Source organism: Schistocerca americana, chromosome 4, assembly GCF_021461395.2.
Source record: "Schistocerca americana isolate TAMUIC-IGC-003095 chromosome 4, iqSchAmer2.1, whole genome shotgun sequence".
Classification (NCBI taxonomy): Eukaryota; Metazoa; Arthropoda; class Insecta; order Orthoptera; family Acrididae; genus Schistocerca; species Schistocerca americana.
This window is the reverse complement of record NC_060122.1, coordinates 687,678,539-687,702,017: the sequence shown is the minus strand read 5'-3', so window position 1 is coordinate 687,702,017 and position 23,479 is coordinate 687,678,539. Positions and strand designations below refer to the sequence as shown.

At 44.4% G+C, this 23,479-nt stretch overlaps 1 protein-coding gene across 2 annotated transcripts in view; it reads right to left on the bottom strand.

Annotated features, from left to right (window-relative positions):
- LOC124612476 overlaps nucleotides 1–23,479 on the bottom strand; it is a 630,115-nt gene that overhangs the window by 60,630 nt on the left and 546,006 nt on the right. For both annotated transcript variants that reach the window (XM_047140710.1, XM_047140711.1), the window contains one exon: nucleotides 18,617–18,778. In XM_047140710.1, the coding sequence (XP_046996666.1) occupies nucleotides 18,617–18,778 (162 nt within the window). The remainder of the gene's footprint in view (nucleotides 1–18,616; nucleotides 18,779–23,479) is intronic.

The window sequence follows — 23,479 nt, the reverse complement described above, 5'->3', positions numbered from 1 at the left end:
TCTGCATACATAAATGATTTGATGGGCAGGGTGAGCGGCAATCTGCGGTTGTCTGCTGATGATGCTGTGCTGTACGGGATGATGCCGTCGTTGGGCGACTGTAGGAGGATACAAGTTAGAGAAAATCTGCAATTTGTGTTTTGAGTAGAAGCTAGCTCTAAATGTAGAAACTTAAAAGTTAATGCAGATGAATGGGAAAAACTCTCTCATAATGCTCGATTATGACACCATCAGTGTGCTGCTTGACACAGTCACAGTGATTGAATGTGTAGGCATAACGTTGCATATGCGAATGGTCGACTTCGTTTGATTGGGAGAATTTTAGGAACGTGTGGTTCGTCGGTGAAGGATACCCCGGGTACGATGATAGTGCGACCCTTATTGACCACTGCTGTAGTGTTTGTGATCCGCATCGACGCAATTCAGAGGCGGGGCTGCTAGATTTGTTACCGTTAGGTTCGATCACCACGCAAGTACGTATTGCGCAGATGATTCGGGAACTCAAATCGGATTCCCTGGAGGGAAGGCGACGTTCTTTTCGAGGAAGACTATTGAGAACATTTAGAGAACCGGCACTTCAGCTGACTTGAACGATTCTCCTGTAGCTAACGTACATTTCGCATAAGGACAACGAAGACAAAAGAAATTAGGACTCGTACGAAGTCATATAGGCAGTCATTTTTCCCTCGCTCTCTTTGAGTGTGGAACATGAAAGGAAGTACTAGTAGTGGTACTAGGTACCCTCCGCCATGCAGCATATGGTGGCTTATGGAGTATTTACGTAGATGTAGATCACTGCAAGTAACAAACACTGCACACTACCTAAGGTACATTTTAATTAAATACAAGACCATCTGTTTCCTATGAGAATATTTATTTAACTACACTCCTGGCCATTAAAATTGCTACACCAAGAAGAAATGCAGATGATAAACGGGTATTCATTGGACAAATATATTATACTAGAACTGACATCTGATTACATTTTCACGCAATTAGGGTGCGTAGATCCTGAGAAATCAGTACCCAGGACAACCACCTCTGGCCGTAATAACGGCCTTGATACGCCTGGGCACTGAGTCAAACAGAGCTTTGATGAAGTGTGCAGCTACAGCTGCCCATGCAGCTTCAACACGATACCACATTTCATCAAGAGTAGTGACTGGAGTATTGTGACGAGCCAGTTGATCGGCCACCATTGACCAGACGTTTTCAATTGGTGAGAGATCTGGATAACGTGCTGGCCAGAGCAGCAGTCGAACATTTTCTGTATCCAGAAAGGCCCGTACAGGACCTGCAACATGCGATCGTGCATTATCCTGCTGAAATGTAGGGTTTCGCAGGGATCGAATGTAGGGTAGAGCCACGGGTCGTAACACTTCTGAAATGAAACGCCCACTGTTCAAAGTGCCGTCAATGCGAACAAGAGGTGACCGAGACGTGTAACCAGTGGCACCCCATACCACACGACGGGTGATACGTCAATATGGCGATGACGAACACACGCTTCCAATGTGCGTTCACCGCGTAGTCGCCAAACACGGATGCGACCATCACTATGCTGTAAACAGAACCTGGATTCATCCGAAAAAAAATGACGTTTTGCCATTCGTGCACCCAGGTTCGTCGTTGAGTACACCATCGTAGGCGCTCCTGTCTGTGAAGCAGCATCAAGCGTAACCGCAGCCATGGTCTCCGAGCTGATAGTCTATGCTGCTGCGAACGTCGTCGAACTGTTCGTGCAGATGGTTGTTGTCTTGCAAATGTCCCCATCTGTTGACTCAGGGATCGAGACGTGGCTGCACGATCCGTTACAGCAATGCGGATAAGATGCCTGTCATCTCGAATGCTAGTGATACGAGGCCGTTGGAATCCAGCACGGCGTTCCGTATTACCCTCCTGAACCCACCGATTCCATATTCTGCTAACAGTCATTGGATCTCGACCAGCCGTGCGGTTCTAGCGCTGCAGTCCGGAACCGCGGGGCTGCTACGGTCGCTGGTTCGAATCCTGCCTCGGGCATGGATGTGTGTGATGTCCTTACGTTAGTTAGGTTTAAGTAGTTCTAAGTTATAGGGGACTGATGGCCTAAGATGCTAAGTCCCATAGTGCTCAGAGCCATTTGATCTCGACCAACGCGAACAGCAATGTCACGATACGATAAACCGCAATCGCGATAGGCTACAATCCGACCTTTATCAAAGTCGGAAACGTGATGGTACGCATTTCTCCTCCTTACACGAAGCATCACAACAAAGTTTCACCAGGCAACGTCGGTCAACTGCTGTTTGTATATGTAAATGGGTTGGAAACTTTCCTCATGTCAGCATGTTGTAGGTGCCACCACCGGCGCCAACATTGTGTGAATGCCCTGAAAAGCTAATCATTTGCATATCACAGCATCTTCCTGTCTGTTAAATTTCGCGTCTGTAGCACGTCATCTTCGTGGTGTATCAATTTTAATGGCCAGTGTGTAATAAGACATGCGCCTTACGTTCAGAATAAAAACAAAGAATTATTACTCAAAAAACTAAATAACGCGAAAACAGTGAAATAATATCTCATATTGTCTTCAAGACAAACAACATTGAGTAGATAATTTCAGAGAAGTACACAATTTTGAATATTCCCGCAAAACTGTAAACTGCGAATGAAACATACCTGCTTTGTAACCTGAATTCATGCCTTACGTAAATGAGTTTTTCCTCGTTCTTGTATAGTCCACTGTTGCAGAAAAATCAGTATTTCACGGTGTTTCATTTTATTTTCAGCTGTACTGCGCGAACCTTTGTAATCTGCGTGGCAAACGGTGCTTTTAGCCGAACCACGCACGTTAAAAGCCTGTTCCATTCACAGGAGTGTAGGAAAAGTGAATGCTTCTGTGCCTCGTCCGAGATGTTATTTCCTTCTTTTGTCTGCTCGATCTCTAGGGGATGGAAACATAGCAGGGTGAAGAACACACGTGGTTTCTACGCTGAAACATGAGTCTAGGGGTTTTCCAAGCAGCTTCTTGAGAGATGTGCGGGGTCTTGCTTCGAGTTCTACCTACTAAGATTTTTCAACATTGTTGTTACACTCTCTCTACATCAAACAATCCTGACTTTAATAAAACATTCTCGGGTTTCAAGCCGCGTCAAGTGGTTTACTGCCCACAAGCTTTCGGCAGAGATCTCCCCTGCCATTGTCAAGTGGATGACTGTCGTGTGGTTGTCACTGCCGTGCTTATATAGCCGCGCCGCCGCTCGTGACGTCACTGGTGTTCGGTCCTGCACCATACATGGTAATGTTTTGGCCGCGCGACCGCCGGGTCCGCTTCAACGTCAAGAGCGACGTCACGAGCGATGGCGTGGCTATATAAGCACGGTAGTGACAACCACACGACAGTCATCCAATTGACAATGGCAGAGGAGATCTCTGCCGAAAGCTCGTGGGTAGTAAACCACTTGACGGGGCTTGAAACCCGAGAATGTTTTATTAACGGATATCGCCGCGAAAGCATGCATTCGTACATGGCTGTGACTATTAGTGCCGCCTTTCTCCAGTTGACGGTATTTCCGAAACGGATAACTATTCCTGACCCACGGAAGTGGGTTCTGTTATTTGAATGGTATGGAAATTGGTAGATGTGATGTACACGTACAAACAAACAAATAATTACAATTTCAGAAAAATTGGATGATTTATTTAAGAGAAAGAGCTTCACAAACTGAACAATAAAGCGTAGGTCCGCCTCTGCCCCTATGCAAGCAGTTCTTCGGCATTTGGCATTGATTGCTAGCATTGTTGGATGCCCTCTTGAGTGATATCCCACCAACTGGCGCGTTAGATCGTCAAATTCCCGAGATGGATAGAGGGCCCTGCCCATAATGCTCCAGACGTTATCAGTCGGGGAGAGATCTGGCGACGTTGTTGACCAAGGCACGGTTTGGTAAGCACGAAGACAAGCGTTAGAAACTCTCGCCGTGTGCGGGCGGGCACTATCTTGCTGAAATGTAAGCCCAGGATGACTCGCCACGAAGTGCAACAAAACAGGGACTAGACTACCGTCGACGTACCGCTGTGGTGTAAAGTTGCGCGGGTGACTACCACATGCGTTCTGCTGTGAAAAGAAGTGGCACCACAGATCGGGCCATATGGCGGGCAACAGTGAGGTCGGTATCCCATTGCTATCCGGAGTGTCTCCAGACACGTCGTCGCTAGTCATCGGGCGTCAGTTCGAAGCGATAATCGTCACTGAAGACAGATCTACTACAGTCAATGAGACTCCAGGCCGAAGACTTGTCTGGAGCCGCTCCATGCAGTTGTCGGACACCAACCTGTCTCCAGCGAGACGCCTGGACAGCCATCAGTGACGGCCCAGGGGACCATTTCATTTCATAGCAGGATGGGTTTCGAAAAAGACGATCGTGTGAAACCCAGCGCGCGCTATTCGTCCACGAGACTCAGAGGGCCATAGACACGGGTTCCCAGGTAGATGCCGTGTTTCTTGACTTCCGCAAGGCGTTTGATACAGTTCCCCACAGTCGTTTAATGAACAAAGTAAGAGCATATGGACTATCAGACCAATTGTGTGATTGGATTGAAGAGTTCCTAGATAACAGAACGCAACATGTCAATCTCAATGGAGAGAAGTCTTCCGAAGTAAGAGTGATTTCAGGTGTGCCGCAGGAGAGCGTCGTAGGACCGTTGCTATTCACAATATACATAAATGACCTGGTGGATAACATCGGAAGTTCACTCAGGCTTTTTTGCGGATGATGCTGTGGTATATCGAGAGGTTGTAACAATGGAAGATTGTACTGAAATGCAGGAGGATGTGCAGCCAATTGACGCATGGTGCAGGGAATGGCAATTGAATCTCAATGTAGACAAGTGTAATGTGCTGCGAATACATAGAAAGAAAGATCCCTTATCATTTAGCTACAATATAACAGGTCAGCAACTGGAAGCAGTTAATTCCATAAATTATCTGGGAGTACGCATTAGGAGTGATTTAAAATGGAATGATCATATAAAGTTGATCGTCGGTAAAGCATATGCCAGACTGAGATTCATTGGAAGAATCCTAAGGAAATGCAATCCGAAAACAAAGGAAGTAGGTTACAGTACGCTTGTTCGCCCACTGCTTGAATACAGCTCAGCAGTGTGGGATCCGTACCAGATAGGGTTGATAGAAGAGATAGAGAAGATCCAAGGGAGAGAAACGCGCTTTGTTACAGGATCACTCAGTAATCGCGAAAGCGTTACGGAGATGATAAACTCCAGTGGAAGACTCTACAAGAGAGACGCTCAGTAGCTCGGTACGGGCTTTTGTTGAAGTTTCGAGAACATACCTTCACCGAGGAGTCAAGCAGTATATTGCTCCCTCTTACGTATATCCCACGAAGAGATCATGAGGATAAAATCGGAGAGATTAGAGCCCACACAGAGGCATACCGACAATCCTTCTTTCCACGAACAATACGAGACTCGATTAGAAGGGAGAACCGACAGAGGTACTCAAGGTACCCTCCGCCACACACAGTCAGGTGGCTTGCGGAGTATGGATGTAGATGTAGATGTAGATGTAGTTGTTACGCGCGGGACCCTTACAACACAGCGGTATGTCACCGATATTCAACGTCACGTTTTGTTTTCCTTCATGGCAAGCCATCCTGTACATTCATTTTAGCAAGCTAATGCCCGCCCGCACTAGGCGAAAGTTTCTACTGCTTGTTTTCGTGCTTGTCGAAAACATACCTTGGCCTACAACGTCGTCAGATCTCTCCCCATTTGTGAACTTGTGGAACATTAGGGGCAGGGCCCTCCAACCATCTTCGGAATTTGACGATTTAACGCGCCAATTGGACAGAATCTGGCACGGTATGCCTTAGAGCACATCCAAAAACTCTATCAATCAATGCCAATCCGAATACCTGCTTGAGTAAGGGCTACAAGTGGACCAACGCATTATTGACTTGCTCAATTTGTGAAGCTCTTTCTCTTGAATAACTCATCCAATTTTTCTGAAACTGTAATCAATTGTTTGATACTAAAATGTAGACTTTCACGGCAGGAAATGCCATGTCCATTATATTTCTCCGGGCTGTTATGCCGTGGTCGGTTGATGAATTCTGTGTCAATTCCCAACGTTTCGTCCCCGTCTGCGGGAGACATCTTCAAGGGAGTCTGTAGCTCTATGGAAGGTCCAACGCACCCACTGGCTCGCTACTGACTGCCGCTAAATGGCAGTCAGTAGCGAGCCAGTGGATGTGTTGGACCTTCCATCGAGCTACAGGCCCCCTTAAAGATGTCTCCCGCAGACGGGGACGAAACGTTGGGAATTGACACAGAATTCATCAACCGACCACGGCATAAGAGCCCGGAGATTTATAACGGACACAATAAATTGTTTGCCCGTATATCCAGCCCGAACGCCCAGAATGTCCCCTGTTTTCCCAATTTCCCACTTCTTGGCCCAGAACCATGCTCCTTGCTCTCTGATTTTAATGTCAAGAGGACAGAGCCCCATTATTACCAACAGGGCCCCACCTGGAGATGTCCTGTAGGCCCCCACTGACCTTAATATCATATTCCTTTGCACTCTTCTCACTGTCATTGCGGGCACTGCACTCGTGAGCCTGTGCGTCCTGACGCCCGAGCCGTAACCCACTACTGATGTTAATATGCTGTTATGGAATAATTTTAATAAATGAGGGGGAAGATGGAATCTTTTATGACCAATGCAAATATATTTGCAGGAATTGCTCTTCTTGTAATTCGAGGAATCTTATTAGGGTCTTCTTGGTTAGGGATAGGCACTCTGTTGCACAGAGAGCTGGAGATCTGATTACTATTTTGTAGTGTCTTAGTTTGATATTTACCGACAGATGTTTCGAAGTGTGCATTTTCTACAAGCACAGTGTGCCCCATCTAATTTGATTTTTGTTTGATCGAGAGCAACAGTTCCACTGAGATCATCTAAGATTCATTCTTCAAGGAACTTTACAGTTTTGGCTCTCTTGATATGCTTAGTATCGTCTCATCATTCTAGGGGCGTCGATCCCAGGAGTCGTACACGTTTCGGAAGTCTACGAGGGTAGTTATCCATTGTCTGGCTCGTTTCTTGCTTTACTGAAGGATGGTCTTGAGCTTTCGTCTTTGTTCAGTAAAGGACATCAGTGCTCTGAAACCTGCTTGACATTCCCCTAACTCATTACCCAGCTGTCTCGTTACGTGTCGTTCGAGGTCAGTGGAAAAGATTTTGTATGTGACTACAAGGAGCGTTATTCCTCTGTTGTTACCGTGATCTATTTTACCACATTTTCTGTGAATTGCGTGGATAATGGCTGAGGTTTAGTTGTTTGTGAGTTTCGCGCTGTCTCAAATGTGTATGATTGCTGAATGTATGTGCTTGTGTGTATTTTCTCCGGCTGATCTCAGCATCTCTGCTACTATCCCATCTTTCCCAGAGGCATTATTGTTTTTTAGGAAATTTATGACCTCTTTGACATCCTCGTGTGTAGGAGAAAGGATGAGCTCGGTGTTGGGATTAGTAGGTTCTCTAATGGAGAGTCGCTGAGTAGGTTCTTTGGCATTTAGAAGTTTCTGAAAGTAGTCAGCTTGAGATTTAGTACAATTGCTATTGCTGAGGCACAGTGATCCACCTGATCACTGGAGATGCAAAATACGAGGCGTGAAATGGATCATCTGCTATTTGGCGTCCTTGTATAGTTCTTTAGAGATGTTCCTTTTAGAGCTGCTTGCTGAATCGGTTACGTGATGACTGGGTGTTGTGTGATGTCCTTAGGTTAGTTAGGTTTAAGTAGTTCTAAGTTCTAGGGGACTGATGACCACAGATGTTAAGTCCCATAGTGCTCAGAGCCATTTGAACCATTTTTGAATCGGTTATTTGTTGTACTTTCTCTTTGCCGGTCTTATGATGCTGGCTGTGGTCGTTCTTGAGTAATAAAGGCTTTTAGGTTGGCTTCACTCTTGTGCTGACTCCATTTGACCCACACTAGGCGTCTGGCATCTGTAGCATCAAGGCATTCACGGGACCACCAAGGGTGCATATTCTCCTTTTACTCTAATGGAGGTTGTCTCCTACGCTGTTGATACTACAGAGTTCCAAAGTTGGTCCCAGTTTGTATAGACATTCAGCCTGTTGATATTCTGGTTCAGACTCTCTTGTTAGCTAGTACTACCATTTTCAAGTTTCGTGGTATCAAATCTAGGGATATTATTCTTCATTGGCCTCTTATTGACCTTTTTTAATGTCTTTATATTAACCTTAATCAGTGACAGATAGAGGTCGGAATCCATGTTAGAAACTCACCAAGCACGCTGTCTGGGCTGCGTCACATCTTGGCCTTCTTTGGTAGGTGTTCAAAGATCGTGGACATCAGGAGTAGTCCATATTTGGTGCATATGCTTATTAAGTATTCGTCATTCTTGTTAGTTTTCTTATGAGCAGGGTATCTTCCAACAACCTTCCGGTATTTCTTTTCTGTCCTGACCTGGGCGTTGAAACTCTGGTAGCAGTGCAGTCGTATGGTGACGCTGGACCTTACCTAGGATCTCCTCGAGAGTATCGCAGTAATCGTCTGTGGTCTCTGGATTTTTCCTGTTACTATCGTTGGTTAGTGTATGAAAATTAACCCTATTGTAGGATCTGAAGGATATTACCGGGGTTTCGTCGTTGGTCCAGGAGAAGTCAAGTATGCTTATAACCCATTTGTGATGTACTGTAAAATTAGTCCCCAAGAAGGGTACATTCTCCATAATCGCCATACCAGGTTTTCCTTTGTGTATTCTATATCCTTCAGATTCCATGACATCTTCATCTGGAAATCTAGTCTCTTGGGGGGCTGCTGCAATGATGCTCATGTTGTTCAGAACTTACAGTGAATGCTAATTACTGTGGAGTATTATTAGCGCAAGGAATACGAAAATTGCGAAGGAAAATGTTCGCGACGTGAAAACGTGCTTATTTTTCGTAAGTGAAGTTATAGTGCGATCTCCAACATGCGACCAGATGACAGGAAACGCAGATGCCAAGTAAGTAATCACTTATTTACGTAAAAAACAAGACTAAACTGTTTTATAATCCACAAATATTGCATATCAAAAGAAAACTATTTCAGTCTAGATTCCACTGAAGATGCCTTAAAGTAGAAGGCGAAACGCGTCTGGACGAAATAAAACACTATGTAGCAAGAAAAGTGGTTTTTATTCACAAGACAACTAACTGCTTCATCAACATCGGTGGCGCTACCCTGAAAAACAATACACAGTCGTCAGCAATGTGTCCACGGCAGAGTTTATCACTGTTTGAAGTTCATGGCTGGTTCTCGGAGATGAAGCATTTCTTGTTGCATGCGTTCATACGTTGAAGAAAAATCGCCAGCAATGGCGGCCGATGACATCCGGCACAAGAAGTTACACTCGTTCTGACAACGGCGTTGTAAAAGAGAGGGGAGGAGCGGACAGAGGTTCAGGGCACCCTCTTACCCTTGAGGTAGGAAACTGCTTCTAAAAGGCCGAAGAATCAGCAATGATCAATAGCTTGAGGATGCAGAAGGCATTGAAAACCACCGCATTAAAGACACATAATTTGTGTCCACAGGACATATAGCCTGTAACTGAAAAAATTGTCGTGATGATCTCACCATTGGCAAAAGATTCCGGAATAGTCCCCCCTTCGGATCTCCGGGAGTGTACTGCCAAGGAAGAGGAGTTCACGAGAAAAAGATTGAATAACCAACGAAAGGGTAACGTTGTAAACGTTGGGGCGTGGCATGTCTGAAGTTTGAACGTGGTAGAAAAGCCAGAAAATCTCTGAGGGAAGATATCAAGGTTCAATCTAGATGTAGAGGGGGTCAGGGACGTGAAGTGGAAAGAAGACAAGGATTTCTGGCCAGAGGATTATAGGGTAATATCAACACCAGCAGAAAATGTAACGGGAGTAGGACTCGTTATGAAGAGGAAAGTTGTGGAGAGAGTTGGTTACTGTGAGCAGTGAACAGGAAACCAACACTGACAACAATAGTTTAGGTATAGATACCGACGTCCCCTCCACCTTCAATTTATATAATATTTCAGTTTTATGATTTGTAAGTGCTCGACTAAGCCGATGGTGTATTAAAGGGCAGTCAATGGAGACCAAAAAAAGTAAAATGTGGGAAATAATTCACGCAGTCGAAAATAATTCTACAGTGCTAGGAGGGAGTGTCATGAAGAATATATTAGAAATCCTGACCGGTGTGGCTGAGTGTGGGAGTGGGAACTGCGGTTTGAAGGTCACTTTTTGAACGTTTTTCTTGAATAACTCGAAAACCGTGACCTCCAGCGAAAGAAAACGTATACCAGTAAAAAATTTAAGTACACTAAATTTCGTACAAAAAAGATCTTGCTCATTTTTTTGACTAGGGCTAATAGTTTGCTAGCGAACGAGAGAATATCAAAATCTTGAGCATTGTTTATGAAGGCTAGCTATAACATCGCGAATTGCATAAAATGATAGCGGGTAGGTGTAGCTGAATGGCACAATATAGTTATGTACTTTTATTTTATTTTCAGCGGAGGTACATGGTGATGGGAATGACAAAGTCAGCTTGCTTGCAGTTAACGACTTTCTCCTCAGCGCCCTATTCAGCATTTTGCAGACTACAAATATGGTACAACAGTGTGCAGGCCAAACTTCATGTTGAGGGCAGTTTCACTTTATGGAAGCCAATCGGCCTTGATATTACTGAAGGAAACATCCCAGCATCCGCACGAAGTAATGGAGGGAAACGATGAACAATTTAAGTCGGGATGTGCAGGTAAAGATGTAGATCTTTGTCGTTCCAAATACACTACAAGCAGTTAAAACTATTGCATCATAGAACGGTGTATTGTGTATATACAGTATAGGAGGAGGAATACGTGACTAAATGTGCAGAGGATTTGGGGACGAACAATGTGCGAAATTTAGCGCACAGAGCTTCTATCTTTAGTAGCGACAACGGCTCCTAACCTGGCTGGGCACGAGTCAAACTGCCGGCCGCTGTGGCTGAGCGGTTCTTGGCGCTTCAGTCCGGAACCGCGCTGCTGCTACGGTCGCAGGCTCGAATCATGCCTCGGGCATGGATGTGTGTGATGTCCTTAGGTTAGTTAGGTTTGAGTAGTTCTAGGTCTATGGGACTGATGACCTCAGATGTTGAGTCCCGTAGTGCATTTTTGAACGATTCGAACTAATCTCTAACGATCTGATACAGGTATGCCATGCCACGCTCTCTCAACTATAAGACAGTGTTCAACTGTAATAACTGGCGAGTAGTGGCGTGCCGGTCTCTGAGCACCTCGTGACTAGAGAGAGGCCTGGAGAACATGATGGCCAGGACTACAGCCGAACGCCCTCTGTATCAAGGTAGGGCAGGACTCCACGGGCACCCTGCGATCTTACGTTATCTTGCTGAAACACAACCCACAGAGGCCTCTGACACGGCGCAGCCACCAGTCTTAATACGTCAGAAATGTAACAGCTGCTGTGCGGATTACCGACAATCCGAACCAGAGGTGACCATGTAGCGTACTCGGTGACACCTCTAACTACACGAGGCACGCGACCCGTGTGGAGATGAGGAATGCAGTTCAATCCATCAAAGTTCGTTCTCATTGGAACCTTCAGAAATGAATATGCCCGTCGTGACGCTGTACACAAAACAGGAATTCGTTTGAAAAGACGACGAGGTGTCACTCCTCTGTCCAATGTTATATTTGGGATTACCATTATGTGCCTCTGTATACTACCACGTCACGGAAAGATGCAACAGTGGTCGACGTGATGCTTCAAACGCCGTCACACTGTCCGTGTGCCTTGCTGTAAATAAGCTCATTGCGTGACTCGAGGTACGTGACGTTGCTTTATGATCGTGGACGGCCGAGTGAGTCTCTGTCCTCTTGGGCGGCAGTCGCTGGGGGCCGTTGAGGCCGTGCATGTCTGTTAGTATCGTTCTTCGAAAACCTTTGATTACGCATTCGCGTGACAGTTGTGGCATCCTGACCAACGCGGGCAGAAATGTCGATGTGGCACGATCCTGCCGCTGTCGAATCGAGAAACTTTATAGTAGCGTTTCGTCTTCTTACATGAGGCATTACAAGATTTTCTCATAAAAAAAACCAGTCATTCAAATGCGACTATTTAGTGAGAAACCCTCTGCGCAATATTTCTTTATATACAGAAGGCAGATCGTGTTACCCGACGTAGTTTGTGCAGCTGCACTGAAGTGCTAATTAGTTTCATATCCCAGCACGTCATGCCAGTTTCAGGTTGCTTGCACGCTGACTTCATGGTGTTCCAATTTTCATGGCCAGCAGTCTACGAGGGCGTGCTGAAGAGTAAGGCCTCAGAATTTTTTTGTGTGTTCTCAATACAGGTTGAAGTATTCCATATCATGCTTATTACTAGGTCGACTTCCCCGTTTCGATGACGGAAGTAGCAACCGTCTACCGCGAAGGGGCTCCGAATTGCAGTGTGTGACACGGCGGTGTGTAACGTAATTACGTCGGCGCGTAAGAAACAGCGCGTTGTAATGAAATTTCTTAATCGCACAGAACGTGCTTCAAATTGAAATCCATAGAAGAATGAATTCTATGTATGGTGATGGTTGTATTGACATCAGTAATGTGCGACATTGGGTTGCTTGTGCTCGTAATGAAGAAAACGGCGGTGCTAACGTCAACGTGTGTAACAGAGTTCGGAATGAATGCCCGCGTATGGCAACTGACGAGGATAATCGGAATCGGGTTGATGAATTCATCGGAGAAAATCGTCGATGACACAGACACAGCTCTTTGATAAGTGTGGCGTTTCACGATAGCGTGCACAGGCCGTCATTCGAGAACTGCGATACAGAAAACTGGGTGCTGAGTGGGTGCCTCGAATGCTCACTCTTGACACGAAACAGAGGAAATTGGACATCTGTCAACTATTTATTTTGCGTTGTGAGTGTGAGGGTAAGGAGTTCCTTAACAATAGTACGACAACTTGGGTCACCATTTTGATCGCGAAAACAAGAGAGTATCAATGGGGTTCTGCCACAGAGGATCACCGGAGCCTAAAAATGTTCACTCCATCAGCAGGCAAAGAAATGCCTACGGTGTTATGGGTTGTTCAAAATGAGTTGCATTTGGAATTCATGCGTAAAGGTACCACCATAAAGTCTGCATGGTACTGTGAGGTTCTCATGTGAGGTACTGTGAGGCCATCAGAAAACTGAAAGCACGAATTCAAAGAGGTCGCCGAAACATGGGGCATTCTCTCCTTCAGCATGATAACGCCAGATCGCGCACGAGCGGTGTGACATCTGCAACACTCCGACGCCGTGGGTTCACTGTCATCGATTATCCTCCATACTGTCCCGATTTGGCATCATGCGATTTTCAACTGTCTCCGAAATTTAAAGAACACCTTCGAGGACTTCATTTTGATAGCGATAAAGCGGTGCAAGCACAATTGATGTTGTGGCTCTGTCAACAAAGTCAGATATTCTGCAGTGACCGTATCAACAAAATGGTCTCTTGTTGGGAGACATGGGTTCGTCGCCAGGGCGACTATGATGAGTAATAAATATGCAGATTTTTTTTTTTCGGTAGGCTCCCGACTGGTCTGATGCGGTCAGCCGCGAATTTCTCTCCTGAGACAACCTTTTCATCTCAGAGGAGGACTTGCAGCCTATGTCCTCAACTGTTTGTTGGATGCATTCCAATCTCTGTCTTCATCTACAGGATGAATTGTTTAGGAGAGGAGACCAGACAGCGAGGTCATCGGTCTCATCGGTTTAGGGAAGGACAGGGAAGGAAGTCGGCAGTGCCCTTACAAAGGAACCATCCCGGCATTTGCCTGGAAAGATTTAGGGAAATCACGCAATATCTAAATCAGGATGGCCGGACGCGGGATTGAACTGTCGTCCTCCCGAATGTGAGTCCAGTGTGCTAGCCACTGCGCTACCTCGCCCTGTCCTCTACAGTTTCTGCCTCCTTAGTACCAGGTAAGCTTTTCCCTACTGGCTTAACAGAAGTTCTGTTATCGTGTCCCTTCTTCATGTCAGTGTTTTTCATATATTCCTTTCCCCTTCTCTGAGAACTTCAAACGTATCCCTTACAGTTACCGTACCTCATTTTTTTGCGCATTGATTCGTACTGACTGGTTTCTTAAACTTCACTCTAGTTTTCATCATTACTGTATTCTGATCTGAGTCTATATCTGCTCCTGCATACGTCTTACAATCCAATATCTGATTTCGGAGTATCTGTGTGATTATGATTGAATGTAACTGCAATCTCCCCGTATCTCCAGGCCTTTTCCAAGTATACCTTCTCCTCTTGTGATTCTTGACCAGTGTATTCGCTATAACTACCTGCAATTTATTGCAGATCTCAATTAGTCTTTCTCCTCTCTCACTCCTGCTACCAAGCCCGTATTCTACTGTAACCCTTTCTTCTACTCCTTCATCTAAAACCGCATTCCAGTCTACCATGGCTATTAGATTTTCATCTCCGTTTACTTATTGAATTACCCGTTCAATATCCTCGTATACTTTCTCTATCTCTTCATCTTCTGCTTGCGACGTCGGCATGTATACCTGAACTACTGTTGTCGGTGTTGGTTTTCTACCGATCCTGACGAGAAGGACCCATTCACTGAATTGTTCACGTAACTCACTCTCAGTCTTACCTTCGTATTTATAACAAATCCTACTGCTGCTGTTGATATTACCCTATATTCATCTTCTTTCCGTTTCAATTCACTGACCCCCACTTTACGTAGATTGAGCCTTAACATTTCCCTTTAAAGATTTTCTACCTTCCCTAGCACGCTCAGACTTCTGACACGCCACGTCCCAGCTAGTTGAACGTTATCGTTTCGTTTGGTTACTCATTCTTTTTCTCATTGTCATCTCCCCTTTAGCCGTCCCGTCACGGAGATCAGAATGGAGGACTAGTTCGAAGTGTTTTGCTAATGGAGAGATCATTATGACACTGTTTCAATTACAGGGCATATGTCCTATGAATACACATCACGTGCGTTTAATGCAGTGGTTTCCACTGCCTTCTGCAACCTCATGTCGTTGACCGTTGCTGATTCTTCCGCCTTTTAGGGGCAGTTCCCTACCACAAGGGCAAGAGAATGCCCTGAAACTCCGCCCTCTTTGACGAGGCCCTTGGCAGAATGAGGGCTACTTCTTACGTTGGAAGTCTTCGGTCGGCATTGCTGGTGATTTTTATTAAAGATTTAAGCAGTGGCGTGTTTGAACTTTAGGACATTTTGATAACTTGTCAAAGAAGCTACCATTAGTCTAGTCACAATGAAGATGTAGTATGTTAATAAAGTTTTTTTTATTCAAAATGCTTTGGGAGCTATCACGTAATAATTTCGTAGGTATTACTTTTCAGCACGCCCCCGTGTCAACTATTGCACCATCTCCTTCGATTGCTAAAAAACAATGATAAGTAAAACCTGTTCAAAATGTAAACGAAACATCAGATTATCTTGACTGTCCTTCTGTTGTCGTAAAACACTATGCGCGGAAGTGAAATTCTTTCGGCACTTTTCGCAACAGTGCTCCAAGAACAATGCTAAGGGTAGGGTCAATGCATTCCTACCGAATGTTCCAAGTTTTCAACAGTGCCTTAACAGGCAGAGTCATCTTCAGTACGATCTAAAAGAAAAGGAGAAGAAAATGACTGGAATGGGGAGATAAGAACGTCAGAGCGCCACCCAAAAATCGCCAAGCAGTGGCCACTTTGCAAAGTCTCCTGGTATATGAACAGACGGATTGCAAGTGCGAATATGAAAATCTGGGAAGTCAGCCGCGCTCTAGAGCTCCGAACTCTGGCTCAGGTGCGGCTGCGCCTGCCTACTCTGCATGCATACGAGCACAGTCATCGACCGAACAGCAGTCTGGCGCCACAGTCTGCGCACCAGAGTGGAATTTTAAAAAGCGAACAGAATGAGCCACTGACTTCTTTCTGAACCAGCTCCTCCTGCCCAGCCAAATAATACGAGAGCAAGGAGGAAACTTAACTACCTGGCACTGAAAGACGATCTGAAGTAAAAGTACAGTTATTTTTTTCACGAAGTCTACTTTACGGTGAAGAACTTATCAACATTTGCATCCACGAAGTGCGAGTGTGGGTCTGCAAAGTATCCATTTGTATACGTTACACCTTTCCACTACGTCTAAAAAGATTTTTAGACAGTTGTTTTTAGATGTGGGAAAACGTGTAAGTTAGAGGATAAACAATTCTTGCTTCTAGTCCCTAGCTTTTTTCGTTGTTAAAGCACACTTGACTGCAGGTCGCTGACCCACCAGGCCTCTTCTCCAGTATTTTTCTTCCTGTAGCTTATAAAAACCGAAGACTATTTAATTCTTATAAATTGAATTGTTCGATACCGGGTAAGATAGATGAATCGCGCGATACCACTTTTAGTCGAATTATTGCGGTTTTTGCTCAAAAACTCATTTTTTCATTACTTTCCTTCTGGTTTGCTATTTCAGTACCTGTTTTATAAATCACGAAAACATTTTAAGTACGATGTACATAAAAATAGTTTGACTCCAAAACGTATCTGATATTTGTCACGATCAATTTAAATAAAAATAAACAGAATGATCCTGCATATAGTTAAACGATGTTTTAATGTAACAAACTATCGCATGAAATCAGAATTTCAGCGAGGTTGTCACAAAGAATATTTATTCTACTGAAAATATTCAGAAACATATCGCTGACTTGTAGACTCTTTGGAGTTGTTACTCGCACATGTACTGCGAGTTAGATAATTGAAAGTTGATTTTCGAACGTAGAAGTTGGTCACTCAAGGGCTGAATTTTTTAGAACCTTATTTCACAAAACTGTGAGATCAAGAACTAATACTTAAGAAAAATTCATTGCGAGTTAAAGATCTGGGCAGACAAATTTCAGGTTTTGCAGAAGCTATAACATTCCCTGGACCACTGCAGCCTTCAAGAAGATAAGTATAAACAATTACATATAACAGTCACAGAATAACTTAATTTTTATACTGCAAAAAAAAAATCGTTACACTTATGTGCAATTATTGACTTTCTTCAATTATTGATGCACCCTGTATTGTGTGATCGTGTTGTAAGCTCCAGAACACTTTCTTATCCTTTGGAAGGTAATTGATAGCATGAATCCTTTTTGTATCCCAGTAAATTCTAACCAACCTTCCCAGCGGATGAAATCGACTTTGTCCTTTTTGATGCATCACCACTGCTTTTCCTTTCAAGGGAACAATCTCCATCGAATTAAACCTCCTCCAACGTCTTGGCCGACTTCTTCTTGACTGTCTCGTCACGAGGAGATCATTTTAGCTGCGTTGCGTATTGAGCACCGTGTTTGTAGCCATCGATATTTGTTAACTGGTGATCTCCCACCACCATGTTCTCATTGTAATCAGCCTTTGATGGTTCGCCATTTCCTGACTGAATGCCCGTCTTTTTAACCGGTTATGTTCCATTGTATGTTTGCCGCCTGAGTTACCGCCCGTTTTAGCGAACGACACGCCGGTTCTCGACCGCGTTTTACTCTTTATCCGTTGTAGTAATACGGCGAAGGATATTTAATCTCTGGTTCGGGACCTCTGCTGTCTCTACGGCGTAAATTTGTAGACCTTTCTCCAAGGGGAAGTACTTGTTTTTAGCTCTTTCTTTCCGTTGATGGGGCTTAACGTGCAATCGCTTGGAATATCTCTTACTTAACAATGTTCTAAATTTACGACATGGGCACTTATGACCTTAGTTGTTTTTGCGTCCTAAAACAAAACCCATAAACTGGCTTCCTTCCTCTGGTTTAATTGTTGCTTCTGGCGCGAAGTAGCGGACCCGTCTGTCATTCACAACGAATTCAAATATTTTTAATAAAGTTGTATCATATTTATGTATGTTGAAATTCGACCTCCAGACAATAATAATGGTATTTAAAATGGTTTTGGACTCGAAAATGACGTAATCAGCGTTATTTTTAAGCAGAACCGCCTCAGGGATAACGTTCGTTCGTGCAAAGCTCTGTTAAGAAGCAGACAGTGTCTGCTATCTCCGTCTATTAAATAATTGGTTTAGGAGTATTAGTTTGGCAACATGTAAGCCATGTTTGTTTGTAAGTAATTGTGACGTTTCTTTACAAAATTAACAAATGACATTTTATCCGTTTTTCTTTAATTTAATCAGATGACATCTAACAAAAGCAGCAATTTGAAACAGTGAACCTGTAGGGTTCCAAGCTACGACTTCGCAATCGAGCATTGTCATGGACAGTTCTGCACTTGTAGCGATTACGAGCTACATTTTAATAAGTACCTATAAATGTGTCAAATCTCGTCAAGAATGTCACATAAGGATCCTGACAAATATTAATCTTGTTTACGGAAGTGCTTCAGACCACTGACGAAGTTTTGTTGAAAAACAAAGAAGGAAGAAAAATCACTTGTCGATGATCGTCGACTGTTTGAACGAAACAGAATGTTTCTCATCATAAACAACTAAACTTGCTTACATATTTATCGTTAAAATTAACGAATTGATAAAACGATATATTTCTTTTTGGAATCTTACAGCCAACTCACCTGGAATGTCCAGAAAACAGCAAAACGGATAATATTGCTCCTTCTATCGTCGAAACGTTTATCACGCCCGATCTTCAGGATCCGGTATAGCAGGTATCCTGACAACCGAGCTCCCCACAGGCAGATGAAGATCGTGACCATCAGCTGCCTGCTGTCGTAGGTCTGCAAAAAAATTTCATAATATGTCACACTTTATATGAGGGTATTATTTCTTGATATTACGTGTACTGCTAAAAATCGTACTGAGCCACGAACTGAATATTGTCTACCGACTGAAAGTAATTTACACCTAATTTTCTTCAAGAGAATCTTAATTATCCTTCGTGGAGAAACAATATGTAATGCAAGAAAATAGAGGTAGCATAAGAAGTAGTGAAAAGTAAATGTGCTCAAAAGACTGAATAGCCGGCCGAAGTGGCCGAGCGGTTCTAAGCGGTACAGTCTGGAACCGCGCGACCGCTACGGTCGCAGGTTGGAATCCTGCCTCGGGCATGGATGTGTGTGATGTCCTTAGGTTAGTTAGGTTTAAGTAGTTCTAAGTTCTATGGGACTGATGACCTCAGAAGTTAAGTCACATAGTGCTCAGAGCCATTTGAACCATTTGAAAAGACTGAATAAAAGGCGACTGGGTGTTGTGTGATGTCCTTAGGTTAGTTAGGTTTAAGTAGTTCTAAGTTCTAGGGGACTGATGACCATAGATGCTAAGTCCAATAGTGCTCAGAGCCATTTTTTGAATAAAAGGCGATTCGTACTATTAACATAATGTTGGCAGTCACAGTTTCAACAGTTGGTGCACTGATCACATTTAATAGTTAATTTTCAAAATAATCACTATACTTATCAACTGTATAAAGTTTTCATCATAATAGGGTAAAAGTATGATCGCTAACTGCTAATGAATATTTCCATAAAAAAATACAGTGTGCCCCCATAAAATCCTTGGAGGCACAGTTAGCAAATGGTTACAAATGTCTCTCGGGGCTGGAAGTGCCTATAGTAAATTAACAACACTCCCGCACCACTGGCTGTAAGAGAAGGCGTCAAAAATCGTTTCGCAGGCAGTTGGTTTACTGTAACGCATTGACGATTTCAAAAATTCCAACACAACGCAAAGAGCTCAGGGATATTACACGATCTGCTCAGACAGTCAGCTTTCTAGGTTGATAATAGAACTCTCCAACGCTCATTCCTACAAGTAACAAAGCAGTGCACGTGTCTGTGATCTCAGGAGTATTGTTCGCGTCGGCACCAGTCGTTAAGGCAGCGGAGAGGGAACGGGACTGATGAGAATGTCACTAGGGATTTAGAGACATGGTTTCTTCCTGTAAGAATTAAAAGCTTCCGGACTGCAGAAGCCCGCTGTTACGACTGCCTACTGGCACCCGCAGTGATCGCCGTTTTTAGTAAATGCGGCAGCTACATGAACCTGAAATGACGCGATCACGTGCTAATACGCAAGAGGTCCAGGGTTATGAGGGGGCGGGGGATGGAACCTCTAATACCTCACACATCCACGGCTGCGACATACCATACAACTCAGTATAAACATGATATATTACGAAAATTAATCAGGATAACAAATAATTGTGGCGTAGCAGTCTGACTGAAAACTGTTTATAAATTTTAACAAATAGTCACGGTCGAGGAACAGAGACTACGACTATAAACTGCTTACTGCGCTGCTACCGCTTTACCCCAAGTGCGGTGGTACATCTAAGGTTCCGCCAGTTCCTTTTAAAAGTAAAATCCATCGAAAGAGATTTCATTCCGTGGTGCTTTCGAAGCACTCCACCAGCACCTTTTTTTTTTAAATTGTACTCGGTCCTACCGATAGGCATGACTCAAACAGTCAATTGGTACATCGATAAATCAAGGTTAATCATATAGATAGTTGGCAATGTGCTCAAAAGATTAACGTTTACTCAAGTAAATAAATATTTAGTGGTGAAATCAGAGGAAAATAGTCACACTAATATTGATCATCACGTTGCTAACTAATGAAGACGTTTTTTGAGCTACAAGTTTTATTTAAAATAGCGCCATGGGGTTGAGACGAGCGAACGAGAGAGAGAGAGAGAGAGATATGCGTTCAGTGAGAAGCGACAGCGCGTGGAGTGCTACGTGGCGTGCAGGCGGCAGTATCTTGGCGTGTAGATGTAGACTGCGCGCCGGTGTTTCATCTTCCGATCGCATAAATCAAGAAGACAAAATATACCTTGGGAACGGTAAACTTTAGGATGTTTAATAGAGTGTTTTTATCACTCCTCTCATTGCGATCCTGATGAATCCTATTGAGTTCTAGCAGAAAATAACACAAAATGTTCAAATGACTCTGAGCACTATGGGATTTAACTTCTGAGGTCATCAGTGCCCTAGAACTTAGAACTACTTAAACCTAACTAACTTAAGGACATCACACACATCCATGCCCGAGGCAGGATTCAGACCTGCGAACGTTGCAGTCGCGAGGTTCCAGACTGACGCGCCTAGAACCGCTCGGCCACAGCGGCCGGCAAAATAACACAATGTCGAGGATTCAACTATTTTCTGTTGCCAATCTACATCTACATCTACATCCATACTCCGCAACCCACCTGACGGTGTGTGGCGGAGGGTACCCTGAGTACCTCTATCGGTTCTCCCTTGTATTCCAGTCTCGTATTGTTCGTGGAAAGAAGAATTGTCGGTATGCCTCTGTGTGGGCTCTAATCTCTCTGATTTTATCCTCATGATCTCTTCGTGAGATATACGTAAGACGGAGCAATATACTGCTTGACTCCTCGGTGAAGGTATGTTCTCGAAACTTTAACAAAAGCCCGTACCGAGCTACTGAGCGTCCCTCCTGCAGAGTCTTCCACTGGAGTTTATCCATCATCTCCGTAACGCTTTCGCGATTACTAAATGATCCTGTAACGAAGCGCGCTGCTCTCCGTTGGATCTGCTCTATCTCTTCTATCAACCCTATCTGGTACGGATCCCACACTGCTGAGCAGTATTCAAGCAGTGGGCGAACAAGCGTACTGTAACCTACTTCCTTTGTTTTCTGGTTGCATTTCCTTAGGATTCTTCCAATGAATCTCAGTCTGGCATCTGCTTTACCGACGATCAACTTTATATGATCATTCCATTTTAAATCACTCCTAATGCGTACTCCCAGATAATTTATGGCATTAAATGCTTCCAGTTGCTGACCTGCTATTTTGTAGCTAAATGATGAGGGATCTATCTTTCTATGTATTCGCAGCACATTACACTTGTCTACATTGAGATTCAATTGCCATTCGCTGCACCATGCGTCAATTGGCTGCAGATCCTCCTGCATTTCAGTACAATTTTCCATTGTTACAACCTCTCGATACACCACAGCATCATCTGCAAAAAGCCTCAGTGAACTTCCGATGTCATCCAAAAGGTCATTTATGTATATTGTGAATAGCAACGGTCCTATGACACTCCCCTGCGGCACACCTGAAATCACTCTTACTTCGGAAGACTTCTCTCCATTGAGAATGACATGCTGCGTTCTGTTATCTAGGAACTCTTCAATCCAATCACACAATTGGTCTGATAGTCCATATGCTCTTACTTTGTTCATTAAACGACTGTGGGGAACTGTATCGAACGCCTTGCGGAAGTCAAGAAACACGGCATATACCTGTGCGTCCGGCCATCCTGATTTAGGTTTTCCGTGATTTCCCTAAATCGCTCCAGGCAAATGCCGGGATGGTTCCTTTCAAAGGGCACGGCCGACTTCCTTCCCCGTCCTTCCCTAATCCGATGAGACCGATGACCTCGCTATCGGGTCTCCTTCCTCAAACCAACCATCCAACCATCTACCTGTGAACCCGTGTCTATGGCCCTCTGAGTCTCGTGGACGAATAGTTCGAGCTGGGTTTCACACGACCGTCTTTTTCGAAACCCATGCTGATCTAAATGAAGACTTCTCAAAAAAAAAAAAAAATGTTTTGAGGCATATTTGTGCCTTCCATAAATGATGAGACCAGCCAGTGAATGCCACGAAAACATTCTCCAGACCACAAAGCTCCCTCCTGGTTGCAGGATGTTTGCTTTCAAACGATTCACGCCGGACACGCGAAGGCCATCTGTACGATGGAGCATAAAGCGTGATTCATCTGAAAAGACCACCTGTCGTCATTCAGTGGACGTTCACTTGCGGTACTGGAGTGCAAATTCCAGCCTTCGTCGCCAAGCAACAGCAGTCAGCAGGGGTGCGGGTATCAGGCGCCTGCTGCAGAGGCCCCTGCGCAGCAACGTTCGGCTAATGGTCGTTGAGGAGTCGCTGTTGGGAAAATTCGCCCGTGCAGACTCCTGCAGTTGTTGCTGGTTCCTGTCATCTGCTGCCATGCACGATACACTTTAACCACGTCGGCAAGCAAACAGTTTACAAACTTAGTCGATCCGGAAATGCTTCCACCCCTGGCCCACAAGCCAATGATCATACCCTTTTGGACGTCCGCTGAATCGCTTCGTTTCCGCACTACGACAACGTCTGCACTGTTTTCCGCGTCCCTTCCTACACGCTCTATATTCACTCCAGTACTAGTGCTTCCACCTGCCGTCTATGAGTGGTTATTGCACTTTGACGCCAAACATAGGTGATAGTCACATTAGTGTGATAGGACCGTGTACGTTTAACCGTCATTTCACGATGTGTTCGCACTACGATGGTATAATCGCGTTTGTCTGATGGAAAGTACCTCTGTCTCTCACCGCTTACATGTTAGCGACTGAGCTACACGGGTGCGACTCAGACTCAACTCCGACAGTACCTCACCGCTCTCCTACTTTTCAAACTTCACGGAAGCTTTAAGTTGGATTGGACAGCCATAAATATTTTAAATA